This window comes from Hylobates moloch, unplaced genomic scaffold (assembly GCF_009828535.3).
Source record: "Hylobates moloch isolate HMO894 unplaced genomic scaffold, HMol_V3 SCAFFOLD_1, whole genome shotgun sequence".
NCBI lineage: Eukaryota > Metazoa > Chordata > Mammalia > Primates > Hylobatidae > Hylobates > Hylobates moloch.
This window is the reverse complement of record NW_026652276.1, coordinates 192,685,152-192,713,081: the sequence shown is the minus strand read 5'-3', so window position 1 is coordinate 192,713,081 and position 27,930 is coordinate 192,685,152. Positions and strand designations below refer to the sequence as shown.

At 39.9% G+C, this 27,930-nt stretch overlaps 1 protein-coding gene across 3 annotated transcripts in view; it reads left to right on the top strand.

Annotated features, from left to right (window-relative positions):
• The window catches only part of DOCK4 (dedicator of cytokinesis 4), a 475,993-nt gene that overhangs the window by 344,183 nt on the left and 103,880 nt on the right, over positions 1-27,930 (top strand). For all 3 annotated transcript variants that reach the window (XM_032761480.2, XM_032761481.2, XM_032761479.2), the window contains exons 24-26: positions 9,078-9,205; positions 11,619-11,753; positions 21,992-22,090. In XM_032761480.2, the coding sequence (XP_032617371.1) occupies positions 9,078-9,205; positions 11,619-11,753; positions 21,992-22,090 (362 nt within the window). The remainder of the gene's footprint in view (positions 1-9,077; positions 9,206-11,618; positions 11,754-21,991; positions 22,091-27,930) is intronic.

Sequence of the window (27,930 nt, the reverse complement as noted above, 5' to 3'; positions counted from 1 at the left end):
CTCGGGGTTCCAAACTTGAGTATCCAACTGTGCTCTTAACATCTCTCGTGGATATCTCACAGGCTCCTTAAATTCAGCATGTCTAAAATGGAAATCTCAACTTTTTTCTCTCTGAGCTTAGTCTCCCCTAGCTCAGTAGGTGGCAGCACCATCCACCTAGAAGCCTCAGAGTCGTTTCTTCTCCCTTTTGCCCTTTTAAGACACCTCACGTGCTTCTGTAGCTTCCCCACACCCCGACTGCCTCCTCTCCAGTCCAGCTGCGCTTGCTGTGAGCTGCCTCTGTCCCTTCTCTCCTTGTTTCCTGTATTTCCTTTCACCTACCCATCTGTTAGCCAAAGTTACCTTTAGAAACATACCAGATGATGTCACTCCCAGCTGCTACTCACATCCCAGTTCTGTCTTATTGGGGAGCACGGTCCAGAATTGATCTTCCATGCCCTGTGATGTGGCCTCGCCCACCTGCCTCATCTCATCTCTTTGCTACTTTTCTCTGTTTGGAATCCAGTTTCTTCAGCTCCTGCCCAACAGAGTTAATTCCCACTTATCCTACGTGGTTCAGTCTCTCATTTTCTTAAGAAATCTTGCTGCCCCACTGACTCAATTATCACTTATAGTACACTGTGTTTTGCTTCTTGAATCACCTAGCACAATTATAATGAAATAGAGAATTGGATATTTCATTGATTAACATCTGTTTCCCTCCTCCACCCCAGAAGGGAAACCCCAGAGGCCAGGGACTTTATTTGCCTTGATCACAATGATATCTTCAGCTTCCCTAATAGTGCCTGGTGCAAAGTAGGTGCTTAATAGATGTTTCATGAACACTAGGTACTGACTGAGTCATGGGTTAGGGATCGGGATACAGTAGCAAAAGCTACTGAATAGTCGGGTGCGGTTGCTCACGCCTGTAATCCCAGCACTTTGGGAGGCCGAGGCAGGTGGATCACCTGAGGTCAGGAGTTTGAAACTAGCCTGGCCAACATGGTAAAACCCTGTCTCTACTAGTGTGGCAGGATGAGCCGCAGTCAGAACTCCTCAGACACTGAGTTAAAGAAGGAAGGGCTTTATTTGGCTGGGAGCATCGGCAAAACTCATGTCTCAAAAACCGAGCTCCCTGAGTGAGCAATTCCTGTCCCTCTTAAGGGCTTACAACTCTAAGGGGGTCCGTGTGAGAGGGTCGTGATCGATTGAGCAAGCAAGGGGCTGCATGCACCAGTAATTAGAACGGAACAGAACAGGACAGGGATTTTCACAGTGCTTTTCCATACAATGTCTGTAATCTATAGATAACATAACCGATTAGGTCAGGGTCTAATTGGTAGATCTTTAACTACCAGGCCCAGGGTGTGGCACCGGGCTGTCTGCCTGTGGATTTCATTTCTGCCTTTTAATTTTCATTTCTTCTTTTCTTCAGAGGCAGAAATTGAGCATAAGACAATATGAGCGGTAGTCTCATCCCTTACTAAAAATACAAAAATTAGCCAGGCGCAGTGGACCGCACCTGTAGCCCCAGCTAGTCCGGAGGCTGAGGCAGGAGAATCACTTGAACCTGCGAGGAGGTTGCAGTGAGCCAACATCATGCCACTGCACTCCAGCCTGGGTGACAGAGCAAGACTCCGTCTAAAGCAAAAAACAAACAAACAAAAAAGCTACTGAATAAATGATGTGTATTAAAAAAATCTTACTGGAAAAGCAACTTTTTGGGCTAAGGATGAGCACGAATATGACAATAAAGCAGTGTGTGGCAGGGTGGCTATGTAGGGGTCCCAGGCCAGGAGGTGGCACAACTACCAAAAGTAAGATGTACACAGTACATGTGTCTTGCTTTAGGAAGGATGCCTGAGGTGGAGGCATTCAGGGTGGGATTAAAGCCTGTGGGTGGAATCTGGGAGCTTAATACAGGGATCATCAGTAGCCCTCCACTGGTGCTTTCCTCTGTGATCCTGACGTTGTCTGCATGAGAATGTAGCCCACTGAATCTGCGGTCTTTTCCTCTCTGAGTTCTTGTTGTCCGTATTCCAGTGTCTGAAAGGCTTGTTTGCAGGTTTTGCAACTGGCTGTGACTTTGGCAGTTCAATTCCTGGTGACTTTGATCACAGAGGCCCATCCTAGCTCTGATGTCAGGCTTTCTATAGTCAGCAGCTCTGCTACATGCAAAGCTGTGCTGCAACGTGTCCTTCTGCCTCCCTTGTTTACAATCTCCCCATATTGAGGCCGCCCCACAGCAGTGCCCATGTCCAGCCCATGCTAGAGCCCAGTTTGTGGAATGTAACGGCCAACCGTTGTGTGGCTGCCATGGGACTCACAGACCTCGCTCTCTTGGTGACCGATGCTGACTTCAAGGATCCCTGTCTAAAGCTTGTTGGTAGAGAAGGCAAAAGTATGACTCCTCAAAATTAACCTAAAGGAGGAAATCTACCTAGCTTCCCTTGCTCTTTCCTAGTTCCATGTCCAGTGGGGATTACTGATGGGAGCTGGCTGTATATCCACTCAAGTGTAGACCAAAAAAGTAAATGAGAGTCACTCCTTATACACTCAAGGAGACATAAAACACAGTGAGCTTTATCTGAGATGTGGAATATGAGTGTATCAGCTCTTTCAAGGAGAGAACCTGCATGGCAGATTCTATTGTTAAATGCATGGAAAGTTAGTGAATGTTCAACTTGGATTGTTTTATGGGGGGTGTTATTTGATGGGCCTGGTTGTTTTCTTTTAAAGGTAAGAATTAGCATATCAACCAGTCAGCTTGTTTGGCATTTACCCACCCATTCTATCAATTGCACGGGCTGGCATTGCCCAAGTAGTGGAGAAAAAGCAAATCTGCAAGCTAGGTTGTTATATATTTCTTTTTATACATGCCACACAAATTATTTGTCCACCTTACTTACTTTTTTGCAGTTGATATTTTCTTAACAATTGGCTGCAAATTGAATTTTTAGAAATCAAATCCCCCTAGCTGAAGGAACATATCAGATAAGCTTTATCTTCCTTTCTAATTAAACATTACTAGGCAATGACTACTGGCACTTAAATTTTCAGGGTTTTTTTTTTTCCTGGTACTTTTTGTCAAGTAATTGATTTGTAAATAAGTATTTAAGTTCTCTGGTGAGGCTTAATGTTTAAAGAAGGCTTGGAATGAATTATTTTACAAGTTTGGATTTGAATATTCTGTATTTGTTTTCTTAATGTATAGAATGCCTGTGCCTTATGTTGTCTGTTATGATGCTAAACCTGAGGCCAGACGTCGTTATTTTGGTAACCCAGTGGCAGGCATCAAAAGAAATAGGAGACTCTGGCTGAGCATGGTGGCTCAGGCCTGTAATCCTAGCACTTTGGAAGGCCAAGACGGGTGAATTGCCTGAGCTCAGCAGTTCAAAACCAGCCTGGGGAACATGGTGAAACCCCGTCTCTACTAAAAATACAAAAAATTAGCCGGGCATGGCGGCATATGCCTGTAATCCCACCTACTCAGGAGGCTGAGACAGGAGAATCACTGAAACCCAGGAGGCGGAAGTTGCAGTGAGCCAAGATCGTGCCATTGCACTCCAGTCTGGACGACAGAGTGAGACTCTGTCTAAAGAAAAAAAGAAAAAAAAAGAAGGAGAGAGAGAGGCACTTTCACAGTTGTGGATGCTTTATTTGAACTCCTTATCACTTTTAGTAGCATACAGAATCACTTTTATCTATAGATATAGGATAAAATTGAAAGAGGAAGAAAGGAGAATAACACTTACATAGCACTCATTGCATTCCAAGCACTGCTAGCTAATATGATCCGTAATACAATCCCAGGAGGAGTTACCATTGCTGTCCTCGTTTTACAGATGAAAAGACTGAGGCTAGTATTTCACAGAACTGGAATTCTAATCTAAGCAGTCTAATTCTTGGGTCCTCAAGTAGAAAGAAGGCAACAAATAGGGATCTTAAACAGGGACAGTGGTGCAAGTCAAGTAGAATTTTTAATTTTGATCGAATGTAATTTATCACTTATCTTTGATAGTTTGAGGTTTTGTACCTGTTTAAGAAATCTGTACCTAACTCAGGGTCACTAGAATTTTCTTCTATGTTTTCTTTCAGAACTTTTTTTTTTTTTCTTTCTTTTTTTTATTATACTTTAGGGTTTTAGGGTACATGTGCACAATGTGCAGGTTTGTTACATATGTATCCATGTGCCATGTTGATTTCCTGCACCCATTAACTCGTCATTTAGCATTAGGTGTATCTCCTAATGCTGTCCCTCCCCCCTCCCCCCACCCCACAACAGTCCCCGGAGTGTGAAGTTCCCCTTCCTGTGTCCATGAGTTCTCATTGTTCAATTCCCACCTATGAGTGAGAACATGCGGTGTTTGGTTTTTTGTCCTTGCGATAGTTTACTGAGAATGATGTTTTCCAGTTTCATCCATGTCCCTACAAAGGACACGAACTCATCATTTTTTATGGCTGCATAGTATTCAATGGTGTATATGTGCCACAGTTTCTTAATCCAGTCTATCGTTGTTGGACATTTGGGTTGGTTCCAACTCTTTGCTATTGTGAATAGTGCTGCAATAAACATACGTGTGCATGTGTCTTTATAGCAGCATGATTTATAGTCCTTTGGGTATATACCCAGTAATGGGATGGCTGGGTCAAATGGTATTTCTAGTTCTAGATCCCTGAGGAATCGCCACACTGACTTCCACAATGGTTGAACTAGTTTACAGTCCCACCAACAGTGTAAAAGTGTTCCTATTTCTCCACATCCTCTCCAGCAGAACTTTTTTTTTTTTTTTGAGACGGAGTCTCGCTCAGTCTCCCAGGCTAGAGTGCAGTGGCGCAATCTTGGCTCACTGCAACCTCTGCCTCCCAGGTTCAAGTGATTCTCCTGCCTCAGCCTCCCTGGCAGCTGGGACTACAGGTGTGTGCTGTCACACCTGGCTAATATTTTGTATTTTTAGTAGAGACAGGGTTTCATCGTGTTAGCCAGGATGGTCTCAATCTCCTGACCTCATGATCCACTCGCCTCAGCCTCCCAAAGTGCTGGGATTACAGGCATGAGCCACCACGCCCGGCTTTTTCAGAACTTTTATACCTTTGGCCTTTGCATTTAGGTCTATGATCTATACCAAGTTAAATTTTGTATTTGGTGTAAGGTAAGGATAGAGGGTTTTGGTTTTTGTTTTTAACATATGTGTATCCAATTGTTCTAGCACCATTTGTTGAAAAAAACTGTTGTTTTTCCATTGAATTACCTTGGCATCTGTTAAAGAAAAATTATTTAATTACATTTGCTGAGGATGGTAAGTGTCATATGCATCCATGTGAAGAGACCACTGAACAGGCTTTGTGTGAGCAATAAAGCTTTTTAATCACCTAGGTGCAGGTGGACTGAGTCCGAAAAAGGCGTCAGCAAAGGGAGATGGGTGGGGCAGTTTTATGGGATTTGGGTAGGTAATGGAAAATTACAGTTAAAGGGGGTTGTTCTCTTGTGGACAGGGGTGGGGGTCACAAGATGCTGGGTGGGAAGCTTCTGAGACTCATTGTCCAGGAGAAGGAATGTCACAAGTTCAATTGATCAGTTAGGGTGGGGCAGGAACCAATCACAATGGTGGAATGTCATCAGTTAAGGCAGGAACTGGCTAATTTCACTTCTTTTGTGGTTCTTCAGTTGCTTCAGGCCATCTGTATATATATGTGCAGGTCACAGGGGGTATGATAGGTTAGCTTGGGCTCTGAGGACAGTAAGTCAGGCTTTTTTCAAGGTGAGGGTCATGGTGATAGGTGTGGGAATGGCTGCAAAGGGATTTTGCAATAGAGGAGAAAAATTGGGCTGAATTTCTAATATAGCATGGGTAAGTGGGACTTCATAGCCAAGGAACAGAGTCGGGGTGGGTAGACAGGAAATTATTAAGAGGAAACATTAAAGATAAGGGTGGGAGGTGGGGGCAGGGAGTATGCGGATTCTGGTTAAACTGACCTAACAGGATACTTGCTGAGGACAGGGCAAGGTGATCAGATATCACCTGGGGATGGTGGAGGATGAGGAACTCAATCAGATATCACGGGTGTTATCAACTTTATATTAATATATTGTTGGAATTGATTTGCTAAAGTTTTGAAAAGCGTTTTTGTATCTGTAGTTACAGATACAAAAAGAAATTTTTTTAAGGTATAAGCGCACAGGTTTAAGAGAATGGAAGAAGAGATACAATGCATAAGAAATAGCAGCAATTTTTACAAGGCTGGGTGGCAGTTGACTTGTAGACAAGACAAGGCTGAAATGTGGGCATGGTGTGTGTGGAGTTAGGGTAGAGCCAAGGAGCAAACTAATTTATTCCACAGAACCTCAGAAGACTCAGGTAGGCTTCAGAAAGGATCAGGAATTGAAAATATCAGGTAGCTCTGAAGATGAAATTGATTCATTTTCATGTGCGTTGCACCCTTCATCTTCAGAGAAACTGATCAGCCCAAGAGAAACCATTTCAAATACTGAACTCTGGGGACCCCTGCTCCAGTGGAACACCTAGCTTCCCCATCCTGCAGTGATGCTTCATTAGTTCACAAGCTTGCCTAGGCATACAGAGATTTTGTGATTTCCAGTTAGCATTTTAGTGCCTTACATGTAAAGATGAATGGACAATGAAGGATCATCAGATATTGGAGAAAAGCCCCTCATGTGAAAAGCAGAAGCCAAAATAAATAAAGAAAAAAGTAATCCCAGCACTTTGGGAGGCTGAGGCAGGTGGATCACCTGAGGTCAGGAGTTCAAGACCAGCCTGGCCAACATGGTGAAACTCTGTCTCTACTAAAAATACAAAAACTAGCTGGGCGTGATGGCACATGCATGTAGTCCCAGCTACTGGGGAGGTTGAGGCAGGAGAAACACTTGAACCCGGGAGGCAGAGGTTGCAGTGAGCCAAGATTGCACCACTGCACTCCAGCCTGGGCAACAGAGCGAGACTCCGTCTCAAAAAAAATAATAATAATAACTAGGAAGAAAAAGATAGTTCAGGGAGCAAAACTGTTACCAGAATAAGGGTCTTGAGTGTGAGATGTTCAGGTCCTTGGCATTCTGAACAATTCGGCAAAACACACAAAGTAACAAAGGAATGCAACACAGGAACCAAGCAGCAAAAACGGGAATTTGTTAAAGTGAGAAAGCACTCCACAGGATGGGAGTCAGCCCAAGCAAGCAGCTCTAGGGCCCGGTTACAAAGTCTTCTGGTTTTGAAGCACTTCTTTTGAGGTGCTTTATCTGGATGAAGGATTTGATCTGTGGCTAATTAAAGGCTGAGATGAATTGGCACCCTATGCAGATGAAGGGATGGTTGATGGTCCCTGCTTGGCCTGTGGCCAATCCAGAGCATTTTCCCTTTCCATCTGAGAGTTGGTAGAAGGGGAGGGTTGTAGGGAGAGGAGCCTTTGATACTTGTTACTCATACGTTGGGAGAGGGGGGTTTTCCTTTTGGTTCAGCTTTTGGAAGTTTGCATTAATAGGCCTTAAGTTCCCTGCCCCCAGACTCAGATGTTTTCCCTTTTTATCCAGCTCTGGGAAGTCAGCATGAATTGGCCTTAGATTCCCTGCCCCAGACCGTAGTGTTTTTCCTCGATTCAGCTTTAGGAAGTCAGCACAAATTGGCCTTAGATTCTCTGTTTCCAGACCCTACTTTCCTGCCTCAAAACAAATTTTAAAAAATATCTGATTTCCTCAGGGAGAGAAGAGAATGCATCTGTGAAACAAGAATGGGAAGCTCTGAAAAGAGAACATTCAGAGAAATAAACAGGAATGGCTGCATAATGAAAATACAAGACCTGTTGTTCAAAAATTAAGAATTTCAAGGTGGCAGTAGCATCGCTTTCACCAAGCATGGGGTCCTTCTGAGCACAGGGACCTGTGTGCCTTCTCAGGTTACACAGCCACAACACTGGCCCTGGGAGGGAGAAAGCTCTTAGAAATAAAATATCTGACAGCATAAATAAGAAAACTGAATACATGATTTGGAAGATAAGGTATGGAAATTACCAGGAAGTTGAACAAAAAGAGGGGAAACATCCTAGAAAAGCAGAAGATAGCTCAAGAGATTCAGTGTAAATGTAGTTGAATTTACAGACAAACGATAGAAGAAAATAATCCTAGAAATAATTCAAGGCAAATTCCCAGAACTGAAGGACACAAGTTTATAGATTGAAAGGGTCAAGGCAAGTTACATAATCATGAAATTTTGAATTGCCAGGGATAATTTCCCAAAAGCTTTCGAAGAGAGAAAAAAACAAGCAAAAATCCAGTCATGTACAAAGGTTTGGAAATCAGAACAGCAGCAAAACCATAATGTTAACTTAGCCAGAAATTGTAATATAACCATTTTGAGAGGCTTGGGGAGAAAAGGGAGTGTATTAGTCCATTTTCGTGCTGCTGATAAAGACATACTCAAGACTGGGTAAGTTATAAAGAAAAAGTGGTTCAGTGGACTCGCAGTTCCATGTGGCTGAGAAGGCCTCACAATCATGGCAGAAGGTGAAAGGCACATCTTACATGGTGGCAGAGAAGAGAGAATAAAGCCAAGTGAAAAGGGAAACCCCTTAAAAAACCATCGGATCTTGTGAGACATATTCACTACCTCAAGTACAGTATAGGGGGAACTACCCCCATGATTCAGTTATCTCCCACCAAGTCCCTCCCACAGGGAATTATGGGAACAATTCAAGATGAAATTTGGGTGGGGACACAGCCAAACTATATCAAGGGGAAAAAAAAAAACAAGTCCTCATCTACCATAGTAGAAAGTCAGTAGGCGATCTAAACGAAAATTCAGGAAGCAGCAAGAGAAGCATGTAATTTAGAAATTTAGAGGTAAAACAAACAATTTTTAAAAGATATCTATTTCACCTAAAAGTGTCAAAGGCCTCCTGAGGTAGGAATTGTGCATTAGGGAAAGGAACTGCTGTTTTTCAATATAAACCTTGTAGAACTAATACCTTTGTAACTACATGTGTTAATAATTTAACAACTAAAATTGAATTAAAAGTAGATAAGGATTTGCCCTAGGTATTGCGTGGGACTCCAACAGATGTGACACTAATGACTCTTCTCTCTTCAGATTCCCGATACATTCTTCTGCCTGTCGTGTTACATCACCTCCACATTCACTTGCAAGAACAGAAGGACCTGATCATGTGTGCACGTATCCTTAGCAACGTATTTTGTCTCATCAAGAAAAATAGCTCAGTAAGTAAATACAGGTCATAGTATATAGTTCCCATCAAATGGCTTCTGGAAATAAACTTGTAATAGTCTACAAAGAAACCGCACTAAAGAGGAAGCTTCTGAGACTCACTTTTATTTCCAGCTGGGCTGGACTTTTTGCTTCTCTTTGGAAGGAACTTTTTTAACCTTGTGGGATTCTGTAACCCCAAATAACCTGGGTTCCCCAAACTTGTATTTCAAGGAAGAACTGCATACTGAGTGAGAAAAATGAGAAAGCTCAAAGCCTCCCACACGTGTCTTTAATCTTGATATGATGGCTGCTCTGTGGCAAGAATAAATTACTGCTTGCAACATGAAGTTTTTGATCCATTCTGTGAAAGGCCACTTCATGATACTCAGAACTTGGCTATGGTCCTTGGGCCAAGTCCCCTGGAAATTGCAGAAGCAAAGGACAGCCCCAGGAGATTAGGGGTATCTTACAATATAACCATTACTTGGCCCCACCAGTGATCTCCAAATTGTTACGGATTTGGGGATTCCTATCAATGTGCCTGACTCTTGATGCAATGCAATTGCATTAGAGAATGCACTGCAAAATGAGAAGAATCACATGCTTGCTTATAAATGGGACAACTCAGAGTATTTGTGTTCATGGCTCAGGGGTCTGGTGTGAAATCCACATATGGAGAATATCCTGTTCCACTTCTGCCAACATGCAACTGTTAAGTAACCATTTTGCTCATCGGTAACAGGTTTTATGGAGCGGAGTTTGGCAATGAGTGCCAAGAATCCTGTTTCTCTGCTTCCCTATTATCTTTTTTTTTTTTTTTTTTTTTGAGACGGAGTCTCGCTCTGTCGCCCAGGCTGGAGTGCAGTGGCGCAATCTAGGCTCACTGCAAGCTCCGCCTCCCGGGTTCACGCCATTCTCCTGCCTCAGCCTCTCCGAGTAGCTGGGACTACAGGCGCCCTCCACCACGCCCGGCTAATTTTTTTTGTATTTTTAGTAGAGCCGGGGTTTCACCATGGTCTCGATCTTCTGACCTCGTGATCCGCCCGCCTCGGCCTCCCAAAGTGCTGGGATTACAAGCATGAGCCACGGCGCCCAACCTCCCTATTACCTTTATGCTACAGTTTCCCCAATTTGTCACTTACGATCAGCTTCTGAAGATCAATGAGATGGGATGGGACCTCAGTGGAGTTGTTGGAGATAGAGCCCCAGTAGCATGGGAACAGAGTTGGCAGTTGAGAGAAAAAAGCTAGAAATTCTGCCTCTAGAAGTGTAATAAGAGGAACCTGCATGGAACAAAGCAGTTGACTTTTTCCCACCCCCATGATCCAGGCCCCAGAGGTGATCTGGAACTGAATAGAACAGTGGTGACAGAAAGCATGAATTCAGTTTTAAACCCCCCTCTGTAAAATTCTATAAAGAATAACTATGCTATGCCTAGTTAGAATCTTTTTCCAAATTATAATTGCTGAGAGCAAAGGGTAAGTTAGATAGTTCACTGCACAGAACCAAACACAGCAGAAGAGAAATAAAAAGAAATCACCTCCACAACTTCTGCTCTGTAAGACATTCAGAGCAGAAACCAAGTTACTGGAGGGAAAATTTTGGTAGTTTTCTTGTAAGTATAAGAAAATTTATCATAAAATCGCAGCCAAAAAGCTCTTTCAAACTCATACTTTCTAAAAGTATTTTTTACAAAGAGTGATCTCCTTGGTTAGGAGCATTTGTACATAGAGTTTTGTTTTGTGCAGGTGTAATAAGAACCCAACTCCACATACAGTCAGTGCAGAGCAATTTGGGTTTCTCTTTCAAGTCCTGGGGCGTGGATACTATTAACTTTGCATCAGGAAAGCAGTTTCCACATGGCCACTGACCTTAGATCCACTCTGTAGCTAAGGGTATTTGTCTGGGCCAAACACCATTTCCTAATATTTACATGCAAAGATTTTTAAAAATCATTTTTTATAGGAATAGTCATTTGTACTTAAAATAAAGTTTTGGAAAATGACCGATGTAACTCTAATATTGAGAAAAGTAAATATAAGCATAGTCTGGAACCAAGGAATCATAGACCAAGAACCACGATGGACTCGCAGTGAAGATTCAGGCTCAGGGAGGCAAACTGACTTGCCTGAGGTCACACACCCTGTTGGGAACCTAGCTGGTGTTCTGAGTTAGTCTGGTGTGCCTTCATGATATCACCCACCTTTTTACTTGTATCTCAGGTATCCATTGCACCACTGAGTTGTGTACTCTTGGGTGAGCCATTAACTTCTCTGTGCCTTTGTTTACTGTAAAAGGAGATCATTCACTTAGGTGAAATCCATGCCTCAAGTTCTCTGACTCTTTGATTTCCCCTTTTCTGTTAGATTGAAATGCATGTTAAACCCCAGTTTCCTGAACATATTATTTTTTTTTTCTCTTAAGGAAAAATCTGTGCTGGAGGAAATAGATGTGATAGTGGCCAGCTTGCTGGATATCCTGCTGAGGACCATATTGGAGATCACCAGCCGACCTCAGCCATCCAGCTCAGCAATGCGGTTCCAGTTCCAGGATGTCACTGTAAGATCATAGAGCAGATGGCACGTGGAACAGGGCCTGGTTATGCTTCAGTCATGTTGCAGGTGGCTTGATGTTATAATCTGGAAAATCTGGCCTTAGGAGAGTAACCCATGAGCATTTCAAAATCATATGAGGTTACCTTAATTTTACAAGGAAACCAAGATGTAAAGCATGTTTGTTAAAGGAACTTGGAATAAGCAATTTTTAATTGCAGAAAGCCAGCTTTGATATTAGTCATACCTTGCCTGGTTTAAATTGACCCAAGATTTTATATCCCAAGTCAACTTGATAACTTTTTATTCTCTTATCATCCATCAAATTGCTTGAGGAAATGAGAAGAGTGAAACAGAGTAATAGGAGTCAGGGGCCCTGAGTTTTCATTCCAAATTTTTCACTCTGACTAGTCAGGATCGTAACTTTTCTAGGTCTCAGTTTTCTTAGCTAGGAAATGAGAAGGTTGGAATTGGCGGATTTTCTTTTTTTCTTTTTCTTTTTTTTTTTTTTGAGACGGAGTCTCGCTCTATCTCCCAGGCTGGAGTGCAAATGTGCGATCTTGGCTAACTACAACCTCCGCCTCCTGGGTTCAAGCGATTCCCCCTGCCTCAGCCTCTTGAGTAGCTGGGATTACAGGCACCCACCACCACACCTGGCTAATTTTTGTATTTTTAATAGAGACAGGGTTTTACCATGTTGGTCAGGCTGGTCTTGAGCTCCTGACCTCAGATGATCCACCTGCCTTGGCCTCCCAAAGTATTGGGATTACAGGCGTGAACCACCATGCCTAGCCTGGAATTGGCAAATTTTAAGGTGCTTTGAAGTGCCACTATTTTGAGTCTAATATTATATCTGTATTTTGTATTCATGTAAAACATTAAGAAAATAATATTAAGAAGTAATACATCTGGCAGTTTATATATGTGTATCTATTTACATATATAGAGGAATATAAAATGGTATAGCCACTGTGGAAAATAGTGGCTCCACTATATATATACAAGTTATGAATCCACTGTATATACAAGTTATGAATCCTCCACTTTCTCAATACTCTCATCAGCATTTGGTGTTATCCCTTTTACAGAGTGGAGAGCATTCTGATAGCTATGTAGTGATATCTTATTGTAGTTTTAATTTGCATGTCCCTAATGACTAATGATGCTGAGCCTCTTTTCACGTACTTACTTGCCATCTATATATCCTCTTCAGTGAAATGTCTTTTCATGTCTTTTTGCCATTTTTTAATTGGATTGTTTTTTCACTGTTGAGTTTTTATTTCTTTTTATAATATGTGGTTCGCAGGTATCTTCTCCTACTCTGTAGCTTGTTTTTTCATCCTCTTAACAAGCTTTGCAGAGCAAAAATTCTTAATTTCATTTAAGTCCAGTTTATTAATTTCCTTTTATAGTTCAAGTTTTTTACTCTTTTTGCCTAGCTCTGTATCTTAAATGTTATCTCCTAGTTTCTTTCCTAAAAGTAGTATGGTTTTATATTTTACGTGTAAGTCCCTTAACCATTTTGTGTGTGTCAGATAATTCTAACAATCTGACATTGCGATGTGGACATCTATTGATTGTCTTTTTCATTCAATTTGAGGTTTTCTTAGTTCTTGGTAGGATGTGTTATTTTCTCTTATGACCAAGACATTTCTATATTATAAAGCTGTGGATCTTACATAAGCCTTCTGTTTTAGCTGGCTTTATGTGACACCACTCATCAGTGGTGACACTCATCAGTAGGAACAGTGAGTGCCTGCATGTTGTGGTGAGACAGAGATAGAAATCCAGGTTCGCGGCTTGGCTTCCTTTGACACCTGAGGCAAGAGGGTTTCTTGTTACTGCTGGGTGAGATGGAAGTTCTGGCTCTGCATGTGGTCTCCACTGCCAGTGTGGTGAGAGTGGCTTTGTTACTGCTGGGCCATGGTGACCGTCCTGACTCTACTAGGCCTCTTTGACCCCACCCCAGTGGGGAGGGAAAAACTGTGACTTGTTACTGCCAGTTGTGGGTGGAAGCCCAGGTTCCTCCCATTGTTTTCACCAACACTGACTCGTGGGTATGAAAGTACCTGCTCCCTATTTGACCTTCTCTGGCTCCACTCTAGGAGAGATGTTGGGGCACCTCACTACATCCTCATGAGGGTGGAAGTCTAGGCTCCTCACTCAGCCTTTGCAGTGAACAGGTGACTGAGGCCAAAGTTTTCTGTAGTGTTCAGCTAGAATAGAGCAACTGTGGCTAAAAGTATTGCCCTGCAGGGCTGCCGTTTCCTAGTCCTCTGGCTGGAGAAATAAGGTTTTTTGGGACTTTTTCTTTTGTCTACCAACTGTTGGTCTTTCACAGTTGCTGGCCTCTTCAGCCCCATCTTTGAAATATATGAGGCAAAAAAGAAAATCCAAAGAAATCCACACCGTGCCCTTCCTCAGGTCCCAAGGAGGTTCTTGGCCAGTCTGCCCTCTCTCCCGTCCTGTCAGAGTCTTTTTCTGTTTGTTTTATATTTGATGTTCAGGTGTTCTAGTTGTACTTAGCAGGAGGAATAGGGGAGAAGTATGTCTACACTTTCAACGTGGAAGAGGAAGGATGTCTCCTTCACTGTGGTTTTGATGGTAACATTTTAATTGCTTCCTGGCAATAGAACTTACATAGTTTGAAAGTTATAATGGCAAGCAAACAAAGTCATAGCAAATGCTGGGCATAGTTAAAGATTGCCTGAGATCAGAAGCTAAAACATTTTTTAAACTGCTTTCTATCGACGTGCAGAGCGTACAAGGTTGTTGTGCACCAAATCTCTATGGGATACATGTGGTCTTCAGGCCATACGGTGTAATAACCAATGCCAATTACGAGACTTAAGGAAGTCAGTGAATCAGGTCTGTGGGTGGAGGTGGGGTAGGGCAGGCAGAGTGATTGTCCTGTGTACTAAATTATAAGAAAATCACGTGAAGAGAATCCTTCCTGCATAGCTCTGTGGTACCCCTTGCTGTGTGAGAAACCAGACTGTCCAGGTATGTGGGGTGAAATTTTCCATGATACACACACATAAATTATTTGACGTCTTTGCTTTTGTGCTTTAAGACTTTTTTTTTTTTTTTAAGAGTACTCAGACAGACCTAGCTTGAGTCCTTCTCTGTCATTGCACTGACTCTGTGATGTTGGTCAAGTTACTAATGTCTCAGCCTCTGTTTCTTTAAAACAGAGAAAATAGGCCAGGCGCAGTGTCTTATGCCTGTAATCCCGGCATTTTGGGAGGCCAAGGCAGGCGTATTGCTTGAGGCAGAGGTTTGAGACCAGCCTGGCCAACATCTTGAAACCCCCACTAAAAATACAAAAAAATTAGCCAGGCCTGTTGGTGGGTACCTGTAACCCCAGCTACTCAGGAGACTGAGGCACAAAAATGGCTTGAACCCAGGAGACGGAGGTTGCAGGGAGCCGAGATCTCACCACTGCACTCCAGCCTGGGTGACAGAGCGAGACCCTGTCTCATAAATAAATAAATAAATAAATCAGAGAAAATAATTGTACTTATCTCAAAGTTAGTGTGAGGATTTCATCAAGTCTGTAAAGGTGTTTAAACAGTATCTGGTCTGATACTCAATAAATGCTGGCCATTAGCCATTGTGGTAGCAGCAGAAGTCACAGTCATATCATGATTGTTGCAGACATGCTTGATGTATTGTTGTTGTTATAGTAATTCTATGGCGAGAAATATGCCCTGGTCTTTCACAAAATCCATTCTCTGGAGACCGAAGATCTGTTGAATTTCTTTATCATTTTCTCACAGAGAACAGGCTTTCTGAATAGGGAGTCTTTACATGGCAGTACTACATTGAGCACCTTTTCACTCTGTGCAGACTCATATGGAAAAGTGCCCATGACGAGTAGACACACTGTGAGTAAACACAGATCCCACAATGTGCCATTGTGAGTTCTTCCAGTGCTCTGTAAGCACCATGATTGTTACCTAGCCTCCCAGCCACACCAGCATGAGCACTGGCGTCTGCTGTATCATAGTTCCAGATAACAGAGGCCTTATTTTTAAAATTTAAAAGGATTGTACTTTTTGTTTTTCCACCGTTTTTTGAACTTTAAAATGCTTTCCCTAGCTAGAAAAAAAAAACAAAAAAGCACCATTATGATCAGTTCCTTTCAAAAGTCTAATTATAGGTAGAAGCAGATTTTATAAAGCAGTATAAATGACCACTTGCCTTGCATTCTCAACTAATGGAGCTCCAGAGTTCCTTACAATTTATAAATGCTTACTTATTCATAATTCTGTTAAGTACCATTTATGGAGCAGGTGATTCTTCTGGGCATAGGCCAGGTCTAAGACAGCTACTCTGATGTGTTTATCTAAAATTTTCATGTGTTGTCAGTTTGTGGTTGGGGTATGGAAATGGGTCTGGGTTAATTCTGTAAGAAATATGTGGAAAAAAATAATGTATGTGTATAATAGGTTTCGTGAAGATAGTTGTAGCCATCCAATACCCTTGCTATACAAAGTCGTTTGTAGAAATTCCCATTATACTCAATCTATACATAAAATGGCCACTGAAGACTACAGAGTTTTCACGGTGATTTATACAAAAGAAAGTATCACACTGCAGCTAAGTACCTCTTGGCCACTGGTGGCTTTTTATTTCTTTTTAATAAATTATGGGTCTAGGATTTTCATATAGATACATTCTTAAAATATCTTAAAAACAAAGAAAATTACATTATGGATAAAATATACATTAGTAATTGGACGTCACCACTAAAAGACTTACTCATGTAACCAAATAGCACCTGTTTCCCCAAAAACCCATGGAAATAAAAAAATTTTTTTAATTAATTAAAATGTAAGTTTAAGAAATAGAGCAAAAAAATTACATTAGGGATAAAATACACATTAGTAATTGGACATCTAGGCCTCCTAACAGAGTTGAATGTGGTTGGAGTTCCTAAACAGCATAAGTGAATAAATGACATTGTAGAGTAGATGTTGGGATTGACAATAATCATCATAAATGCCCAAGGGATTATATGTCATGATTATAAGTTACTGCAATGGGCATAAGTCAGATATGACAAAATGATAAATCTGGATTCAAACAGGTTGTTCCCTTATGTATATTGACTGTAAAGACTTAAGATGAAAGTCTATTCCTTATCGCATATTTCTTGTTATTACTAAATTTACAACAAATAATATGTCATTTTTCCCACTTCAGTATATTTCACTATTCACAGGATTGTGTATTGAAGTAAATGTCTTAGGAAAATTAATCTAGTAGCTGTATTGGAGACAATGTGAATATGATATGGAAAAACTAAGAGATGGAAAAGAGATGAATGGGTTTCTACTAACTAGATTTGCATTTTTAAGTCAAGGCATAGTTAAGTGAAAGGTAAAAAAGTATGAACCTTAGTTATCAACTGATGGATTCTAGTATACTTACTGATATTTTAATTATAACCAAAAACCTTAGATGTATTTTCTCTATACAATCAAATAGTCTGAGCAGAAGGAAGATGAGTCACTGAGTACAGACTTCTAGAACCAGAGATACCTGGGTTCACATCCCAGTCTCACAATTCTCAAGCTCTGGAACCTGGGGTAAATTTCTGAACCTTAAGAGATAATTATCGGCCGGGCGCGGTGGCTCAAGCCTGTAATCCCAGCACTTTGGGAGGCCGAGGCGGGCGGATCATGAGGTCAGGAGATCGAGACCATCCTGGCTAACACGGTGAAACCCCGTCTCTACTAAAAATACAAAAAATTAGCCGGACGTGTTGGCGGGCGCCTGTAGCCTGTAGTCCCAGCTACTCGGGAGGCTGAGGCAGGAGAATGGCGTGAACCCGGGAGGCGGAGCTTGCAGTGAGCCGAGATTGGGCCACTGCACTCCAGCCTGGGGGACAGAGCAAGACTCCGTCTCAAAAAAAAAAAAAAAAAAGAGATAATTATCTTTTCTTTAAAGTGAAGTTGATTGTGTCTACCCGACAAGGCCCAAACAAGGAATGAACTCAATAGCATAGTCAAAGTATGGTAACTTACACATAGTGCCATTCCATAAATCATAGTGTTGTCATATGTCTTTTTTATTTTTTTGAGGTATAATTGACATAAAATAAATGACAGTTGTTTGAAATGTACAATTTTAGTTTTGACATATGTGTATTCCTATGAACCATCACCACAATCAGGATAGCAAATATGGTCATCACTTTCAAAAGCTTCCTTGTGCCCCTCTCGATTCCCTCTCTTGCGCCTCCGTGCTACCTCATCCCCAAGCAACTACTGACCTGTTTTTTATAGTAACTTATCCGTTACTGTACATAAATTTACATTGTTTAGAATTTGATATGAATGGAATCATGTACATAGCTATTATTATTAATCATATACTACATAGTTTTTTGGGGGGCATAGGGGCAGGGGATTCTGTCTTGACACACAATATATTTGAGTTTCATCCTTATTCTTTTGTATATCAATAGTTTATTCCTTCTTATTGCTGAATAGTATTCCATTGTATGGATATACTGCAATTTGTTTATTCATTCAGCTCTTGGTAGACATTTGAGTTGTTCCTGGGTTTTGCTCTTGTGTTCCATTTACCTGTTTTTCTGTTTTGACACCAATAACATACTATCTTGATTGTCATGTTTTATAATAAATCTTAAATCAGTAAATGTAAGTCTTCCAACTTTACTTTTCTTTTTCAAAGTTGTTTTGACTATTTTAGATCCTTTTCACTTCCTTATGGATTTTAAAGTCAGATCAGCCTTTCAATTTCTAACCCCCAAAGCTATGCTAGGATAATTACTGGGATTGCATTGAATCTATATATCGATTTGGGGATAATTGGCATCTTTTTTTTTTTTTTGAGATGGAGTTTCACTAGTGTCAGCCAGGCTGGAATGCAGTGGTGCAATCTTGGCTCACTGCAACCTCCACCTCCTGGGTTCAAGCAATTCTCCTGCCTCAGCCTCCCGAGTAGCTGGGATTACAGGCTTGTGCCACTACACCCGGCTAATTTTGTATTTTTAGTAGAGCTCAGGTTTCACCATGTTGGCCAGGTTGGTCAGGTGATTCACCCGCCTCAGCCTCCCAAAGTACTGGGGTTACAGGCATGAGCCACCACGCCCAGCCAAAATTGACATCTTAACAATATTGCATTTCCCAATCCATGAACATGTAATATCTTCATTTTTTTTATGTCTTTAACTCCACCCCTCAGCGTTTTGCAGCCTTCAGTGTGCAGATTTTATACATCTTTTGTCAAATATATTAGTAATTATTTCATATTTTAATATTATTTTAAATTTCAATTTCTGATTGTTCATTTTTAGTGTGTAGAAGTAAAATTGATTTTTGTACATTGATCTTATGTTTTGGAATGTAAATAAACTCAATTAGTTCTAGTAGCTCTTTATCAATTTCATAGCTTTTTCTATATACACAGCTATGCTTTCTGTGAAGAAAGACAGCTTTTTAAAAATTCCTTTCAAACGTGTATTCCTGATTGCCTTTTCTTGCCTTATTGCACTGACTAAAACCTTCAGTACAATGTTGAATAGAGGTGGTAAATAAGCTTTGGGAGGTTTGAAAAGTCTTTATTTTGTCTTTGCTTTTGGAAGATATTTTTATATTTTATATTTTGGAAGATATTTTTCTTGGTTAATAGTTTTTGGGTTTTTTTTTTCCTTTTAGTTCTCTGAAGCTGTTGCTCCATTGTCTTTCAGCTTGTGTTCTTTCCAAGAGAAATCTTTTCTCATCTTTGTCTTTGTTCGTCTCTATGTAATGTGCCCCTTTTTTTTATGAATAGTGTTTTAAGATTTTCTCTACCACTGGCTATAAGCAATTTGATTATGATGTGTCTTGGTGTAATTTTCTTCTTGTTTCTTGTGCTTGAGGTTTGTAGAGATTTTTTGATATATAGGTTTATAATTTTCAGAGTTTGAAAAGGTTTTTTTCTCATTTCTTCAATTATTTTTTCTGTCTCTTCCTTCTCTTTGAGACTTTCAGTTACATAGATACTCTGCTACTTGAAGTTGTCCTATAGTTCACTGATGCTTTTTTCTGTTTTTCTTTTTATTTCAGTTTTTTCTGTCTATGCTTTATTTTGGAGAATTTCTACTGCCCTACCTTTCAAGTTCAATAGTCTTTTCTTCTGCAATGTCTAATCTGCCACTCGACCCATTCAATTAATATTCATCTCACAAATTGTAGCCTTCATCTCTAGAAGTTTAATTTGGGCTCTTTTTATGTCTTCCGTGTCTCTAAATTAACATATTCAGTCTTTCCTCTAGCTTCCTGAAAAATTACAATACAGTAATATAACTATGTTAATGTTCTTGTCTGGTAATTCTATTATCTGTGTCATTTCTGGATCTATTTCTATTGATATATAACTTTTTCTCCTCATTTGCATCATTTTTTCCTTCTTCTTGACCTGCCTGGTAATTTTTCATTGCATGCCAGACATTGTGAATTTTACATTGTTGAGAGGTGGATTTTTTTAATTTCTAAAAAATATCTGAGCTTTGCTATAGAATGAGGTTAAATTTATTGGAAACTATTTGATCATTTTAGGTCTTGCTTTTGAAATTTGTGAGGTAGGACCAGAACAGCATTACTCTAGGAGTAGTTTTTCTCCAGTACTAAGGAAACACTATTTTTGGTACTCTAACTGATGCCTTATTAATTGTGAGGTTTTTCCAGTCTGGCTGGTATAAAAAAAAGGCTCTATTATTCCCAGTCCTGTGTGAGCACAAGGCACTGTTCTCTCAATCCTTCTAGATTATTCTTTTCCTAGTGTTGGGTTGGGTTACTACCTTACACACATACACAAAAATATTAATAATATTGCCTTTAAACTTTTTATTTCTTTTGTTAAATATCAAGGATTCCCGTGTTCATTAACAAAGTATGTGTTGAGCTTGAAGGATGTTTCTTTTGGCCCACACTGGTTAGTTTCTTGAATATTTACCCTAAAAAATATATACAGATAATTATTTGTCATACCTGTGTGTTGCAAATGATTATCTGCAAACAGAGATCTAGCCTGAGCACCTGGTTGCCCTGACATGGTCTTTAAGTATTATAGCATCCTTGGGTCTCCCATGGCAGTGGGCGAGGATACATTGAATTTTCCTGACCCAGCTGCCTCTGTTGAAAAATTCCACTTCTCAGGGCTTTTAGTCTCTACTTATAAAGTCTGTAGTCTCTTTCCATGTAAAATCTAAGAAACCAGTTCCCAATTAAATTGCACTTCTGTAAATATATAGTTAGTTACCAGTGATTGCCTCTCCTATTGTATTTGTTTTGTTTTAAATGTTATTGCTCTGTTTAAAAGTGGATAAATTCTTTCCTGAGCACAAAAGGTTGCATTGAAAATGCAAGCATTTTAAATTAGAAGTTCATTGAAAAATGCAAGTGATAGCAGCTTTATGTAGGTCTTCAAATCGATAGATGCTATGTTTACTTTTTTATTGTTAATTTTTAAGAATTAGAATTTGTGGTTATAAATCACATAGAGCCCAAGCACAAAAAGAATGGCCAATTAAAAAAATTGTTTTCAATCCTCCAAGACATCTGAATAAAACTATTTTTTAAAAGGAGATTGAAATGCACATTATGCAACATATGGCATTCATTTTACCCTGTGAGTCAGCAGATCAACTCTCTGATGAGTTGGAGGAGGTCATTTGAATTCAAAAATGGAGCATGAAGCTACAGAAAGGGCTTTGGAAGCAGAAAGACTGGGGATAACTCCAGCTCTGCTACTTTCTAGCTGAGTGACTTGGGGCAAGTCATTTAGCACATCAGAAACTACATTTTACCTTCTTCAAAAAGGTATTATACCCCCTACCTCATAGTGTTGATATGAAGCTCAAATGATAGAATTAGTACAGACATTTTAAATGCTCAGTAAACGATCGTCACCCTCAGTGCCTTACCTTCTTTAAATGTGTGAAGTTAGTTCCCAAGTGAAAAGCTTCCACCCAAGTTAAAACAAAAAAAAAATCCTCCTTAAAATTATAAATTTGTGAATACCAAGTAAATAAATGGTGATCATCATAGGGAGTTTTGGCTGTGACATTTTGGATAATTTAGATTAAGAAGACTTCACAGGGCAAGTTTGGATCATCGTGATTTCATTTTAACGTATTTTGTTTGAGGACAGTTCAGTGTAAGTTACTGATGTTCTTTTATGTCCTTACTAAAAATAAAATATATGCTTTTTTTTTTTTTTTTAACTTAGGGGGAGTTTGTTGCTTGTCTCCTGTCCCTATTACGACAAATGACAGATAGACATTATCAACAGCTTCTTGATAGTTTTAATACAAAGGAAGAACTAAGGGTAAGTGACATTTTAAAATATTTTCTTTAACATATCTTTTTGGTTTCTCTTGTTTTTATTCATCACTGTTCAGATAAATCCTAGACAATTGCTTTACCTGTTTCCATTAAGTTCTAAGCTGTTTTTTCTCAGCCTCATCCACAGATCTGCTCATCTATATTGGCTTTTAAAGATTTCTGTTACTCAAGCAAAGCTATTAACTCTTATTTCAGAGAAGGATATAGGATGTGAAGTACCTGTCATCAAAGTTCAATAAACTAGAAGCAGAATAACAGAACTGAAGAGATAAAAACAAATAGATTAACTACGTGAACCTAGAAATATTGCCTTAATAGAAAATAAAAGAGAATATGTAAATATGTTCACTCGTTTCATCTCACTAAAACCATAATGAGAAGTTCTGGCTACAACTTTTAGACTAGGGATACAGAGTTGTATTTGATATTCTCTATCAGCTATAGTCAAATCAATATGCTGTGCTACTCTGACAAGCTGACATTAAATAGGAAATAAGGATGCCAGGTTTATAAAAATCCAGTATTTGCGAGATTCACAGAACTGTAATGCTTCCTTCATGGTTTCGCTAAATGCTTGATTATTCTTAGTTGGAGGAATGATATGATCTGTCACCTTCCTTATTTACTTTTATTTCTCTTCCATCTCTTCAGTTTTCCGGACAACTTTCATATGGAAACCATCATATTGGAAGTGTTGCTTTTAAGCTGGGTGGTGGAGAATTATAGGACCAAAAGTACAGTTCTGCTATGACGTTTGCTTGATTGGAAGCCTTCCCAGTGCCTTAGGGGAAGAAATTGTTGATTTTTTAATATAGATAGTACATAGGGGTCACTTATTTTTTACTTTAACTGGAAAATATTGTATGATCTCAGAAAAATCTTCCTGTTGTTACCTTAGAGAAGTTGACAAGCTGAGTCATGTAAAACAAAGAATCATTTGTGGCAGATTTAATCCCTCAGCAGTCAGTCATTTGGCATATGGCATCATGTTTTTCATTCTTACATTTAATCTTTTTTCTTTTTTTTCTGAGACAGGGTTTTACTGTTACTCAGGCTGGAGTGCAGTGGTACAATCATGGCTCACTGCATCCTGAAACTCCTAGGCTCAGACGATCCTCCTGCCTCTGCTTCCCAAGTAGCTGCGACTACAGGCACATGCCACCACACTTATCTAATTTTTTAAATTTTTTTGTAGAGGCGGGGTCTCGCTTGTTGCATAGGCTGGTCTCAAACTCCTGGCCTAAAGAAATCCTCCCATCTCAGCCTCCTAAAGTACTCGGATTGCAGGCATGAGCCACCATGCCTGGCCTTACATTCAATCTTGAATTTAGAATTAAAAATGGATAAAAGGCCTTACGACTTACCCACTCTGAGTACAAAAATCCATAATGTCAAAAGGAAGAGAACTGTGCATTTATTAACTTTCGTTAGAAGTTGTATTTTAACACAGTTAAAGAATCATTAGGTTTTACTTAAGAAGTCTATGACTTCATATTTGAAAATTTCCCGTAGGAAAAGCCTACATATTTTTATGGAGCCTGGGAATTAAAAAATAGCAGAGAGGCATAAACTGAAAGACATGATTAATTATCCAGGTGTTGAGTTTTCTGCTTTGGTATTCGTGTTAGCAGTAATAAAACAAATGGAAATAATGAATAAAATGTTTTATGTGGACTTTTCTCATTTCAGTCAGCCAATCCACCTCTTCAAAGGACAATTATATTCCCCTCTTCAAAATTACTGAGGCTGGCAGGGCGCCGTGGCTCAGGCCTGTAATCCCAGCACTTTGGGAGGCCGAGGTGGGTGGATCACCTGAGATCAAGGCCAGCTTGGCCAACATAGCAAAATCTCATCTCTACTAAAAATACAAAAATTAGCTGGGCATGGTGTCCCGTGCCTGTAGTCCCAGCTATTTGGGAGGCTGAGGTGGGAGAATCGCTTGACCCCAGGAGGTGGAGGTGGCAGTGAGCTGAGATCACACCACTGTACTCCAGCCTGGGCAACAGAATGAGACTCCGTCTGAAAGAAAAAAAAAAAAAAAAGCAAGGCCTTCTGACCAGGAGAATTATTTAATGATATTAATTACTTAATCTGCCATTCAGGAAGTGGATATTAAGCAACTCAAGCATGGCAAGCACTGTGCGCCACACACTAGGGACATAACCAGTCACAAGATACCCTGTTCCTGCAGGGGAGTAATCAGACAAATAATGGGCATTAGCACCCTGGTGGTGAATGTGCACGGTAAGCATGTGATGCTTTAGAGCATGTGGGAGGTGCTGCCAACCCAGACTCAAGGCAACAGGAAAACTTCCCAGGGGAGGTCTCAGCTGAGAACTGAGGTTAGTAGGAGTGTGCTAGATATATATTTGGCTGGAACATTCAGACCTCTCTACTTAAATATCACCTGAATGCCCCGACTGACACAGCACAGTCTCTACCCCACGTTTATTTGTTTATGTGTATTTCCCAGTTTATGTGTATATCCCACTGGGCCATAAGCTCCTTGATGTCTGAAGCTTTGTCTGGCTCACTGCTGTATCCTCAGATTCCAGACCATGCCTAGCACATAGCAGGCATTCAAGAAATAGTTGTTGATCGTTTGATAGAATATAGAGTTTAAGGCTGTATGAATGAGTATAGACTTTGTTTTGAGGACTTTTGAAGCTTTTGAGTGTTTTAAGAAGGGAGAGACAAGATCTCATTTGAGGGAAGAAAGACCTGTCTGGTTGCACTATTGAAAATGCATTTGGCCAGACACAGTACCTCATGCCTGTAATCCCAGCACTTTGGGAGGCTAAGGCAGGAGGATCACTTGAGCCCAGGAGTTAGAGACCAGCCTGGGCAATATGGCAAGACCCTGTCGCTATAAAAAGTTTTTAAAGACTAGCTGGGTGTGGTGGCACACACCTGTAGTCCCAGCTACTCAAGAGGGTGAGATGGGAGTATCGCTTCAGCCAGGGAGGTGGAGGCTGCAGTGAGCTGTGATTGCACCACTGTTCTCCAACCTGGGCAACAGAGGGAGACCCTGTCTCAAAAAAAAAAAAAGAAAGAAAGAAAAAGAAAAGAAAAGAAAGAAAGAGGATTCACTGAGGTCAAGATGAGAGACAGAACCCTGTGAAAGATTTTAGGTAGTAACCTAAGCTAGAAATGACTGTGGCTTGAAATAGAGGTGATTGTGGAGATAGATTCTAGGGACATTTAGGAAGTTGAATTGGCAGGACTTGATGACTGATAATATTAAAAAGGTGAAGGAGAGGGAGGAGTTGTAAGTGACTCCTAGGCCTTTTGACAATTGGCTGGACGTTGGTGTGGTGCCATTCACTGCATGAGGATCCCAGGAGGAGTTAGGTGTTCAGGTTTGGGAGCAAAGGTAAATTCGGTTTCAGCCGGAGTTTGGTCACCTGAGGGACATTCAGATGGAGATGTTTAGTAAATTGTGTCTGAAGTTCAGGAGAGAGAGAGATGGGTTGTGGGATGTAGATCCGGAAACTGTCAGCCAGTGAATAATAACTGACATCATGGGAGTAAATGTGAACATCCAAGGAGAGTGTAGAGTATGAAGGTCAAAGGAGACCTACATAGAATCCTAAGCCTAAGGAGGGAGGCGTGATAAACAGTGCCTGCTACTGCAAGGAGGTCAAGTACCATCATGAAAGGTTCCCTAAATATTGTTGGTGAACCTAATGGGCAATTTCACTGATGAGGGTGAAAGCCAACTTGTCATGGATTGAAGAATAGAAAAAAAAAAAAAAAAGATACAGTGGATTGTATGCAGTGTTTCAAGAAGAAGAGGGATACATTTGGATGTGTAGACTTTGTTTTGATGAATACTTATGATGGAGGAGACTTAAGCATGTTCAAATATATTCTTGATTACAGCTGGTGGGGAGGGAGAAGCTGAAAATCTAAGAAAGAGGTACTAACTTCCAGGGTGAGGTCTCTGAGAAGGCAGCAGGAAGGGACAGAATTATCCTTGACTGGGAATAAGATTCTTACACTTTCCCAGTGTAAGAATGAAACAGAAATAACTGGAGTGAATGCAGGCTAGAGGACATTTATTTAATTTAGTAAAGGCTAATTAGTCATCTTTTTTGTTTCGTTTTGAGAATGAGTCTCGCTGTGTCACCCAGACTGGAGTGCAGTGGCTCAATCTCGACTCACTGCAACCTCCATCACCCAGGTTGAAGCAATTCCCCTGCCTCAGCTTCTTAAGTAGCTGGGACTGCAGGTGCGCACCACCATGCCCGGCTGATTTTTTGCATTTTAGTAGAGATGAGGTTTCACCATGTTGGCCAGGATGGTCTCGATCTCCTGACCTTGTGATCTGCCCACCTCGGCCTCCCTAGTCATCTTGTTTTAATCTGCATTTTAAAAGTTTATATATCACCTTATAAAAGATATTAATAAATGTTTCCTGTGCTCAATTTTCTTTAAAACCAAATATTTCTAGTTATGTTCCTGAACCTATATTGTAATATTTTCAAAGATAATAACACTTGTCCCTAGACCCTTATACAAAGTCCTTAGTACCAATTTTACTTCAGAAATCAGAATTTTTATGATTTCATAAAGATATGTGCATGTATAGCACCTCCAATAAAATCTACAGTGATACAAAATATTCACTGCATATGGGATAAATAAAGACTATAAATCATTCTGGTCAGGTTTTGCTGCCAAATGGATTATAAGAGCAAAAACTTTTAGAGTAATTTTGGGTTTTGATATTGTAGTAAAGGAAGTGAAGACCTCTAAACAGCAAGCATTTTATATGCAATTTGATATGTATCAGGCACTGTTCTAAGCAGTTAATTAATATTAACTCATTTTAATCCTCAAAAGGACCCCATAAAGTAGGCCCTCATTATTTTATTACAGATATCAACTGTTGACTCAACAAACATTTATTGAGCTTCTTGCTTAGACGTTAGGGATATCAAGACTAATAAAAGCCTGTTGTTAACGCCATCTAAATCATCCTGGTAAATAAACATTGTATGTATAAACTGCAATGGTATTGGCTAACAGTTACAGAACACCTCCTCAACCCCATCCCACAGCCGTGAGCCAGATGTGGTGATTAACCCACATTTCATCCTCTCCCTACCTCCTCCGCCATGAGATTGACTGATGCTATTATTGTTCTCAAGTAATTGGGAGAACTAGGAATTCTATTAACATCCTGAGCTCATTGCTCAGGCAGCTAAACTCAGCTTTTCCCTAAACTTTAATAAACTTTCTTAAACCAAAATCTTTCCTATCAAATTATATAAAATTGTAATTGTCAGCTCTTTAAAGATAACAAAGCAGTTCTAGTCATAGAATGGAGATGTCTGAGAAAGACCAGATTAATAGAAGGAGAGTTACTTGGGGTTTTGTATGTACATTTAGGTTAGAAAGTAAATAGGTAAAGTACAATTAATAGGGTGATATTTAATGGAAAATTATAAGTGATATTGAAATTAGACACCAAAAATTCCACATAACCCTACTGTTTTAAAAAGTGATAAAGTGTATTTACCCTCCTCTCAACCTCCAACGTATCCTAATCCCCAGAGGTAGCTGCTGTTAACACCTAAAGGTGTAGACTATTTTGTATATTTTGTATAATATATATATATATATATATATAGAGTATACTATAGCAAAGTATATACTATATATATAGTATACTATATATATACTATATATAGTATACTATAGCAAAGTATATACTATATATATAGTATACTATATATATGTTTACTATATATATAGTATACTATATATATACAAACACATTTTTAATGTTTTTTTTTTTTTAATTATACTTTAGGTTTT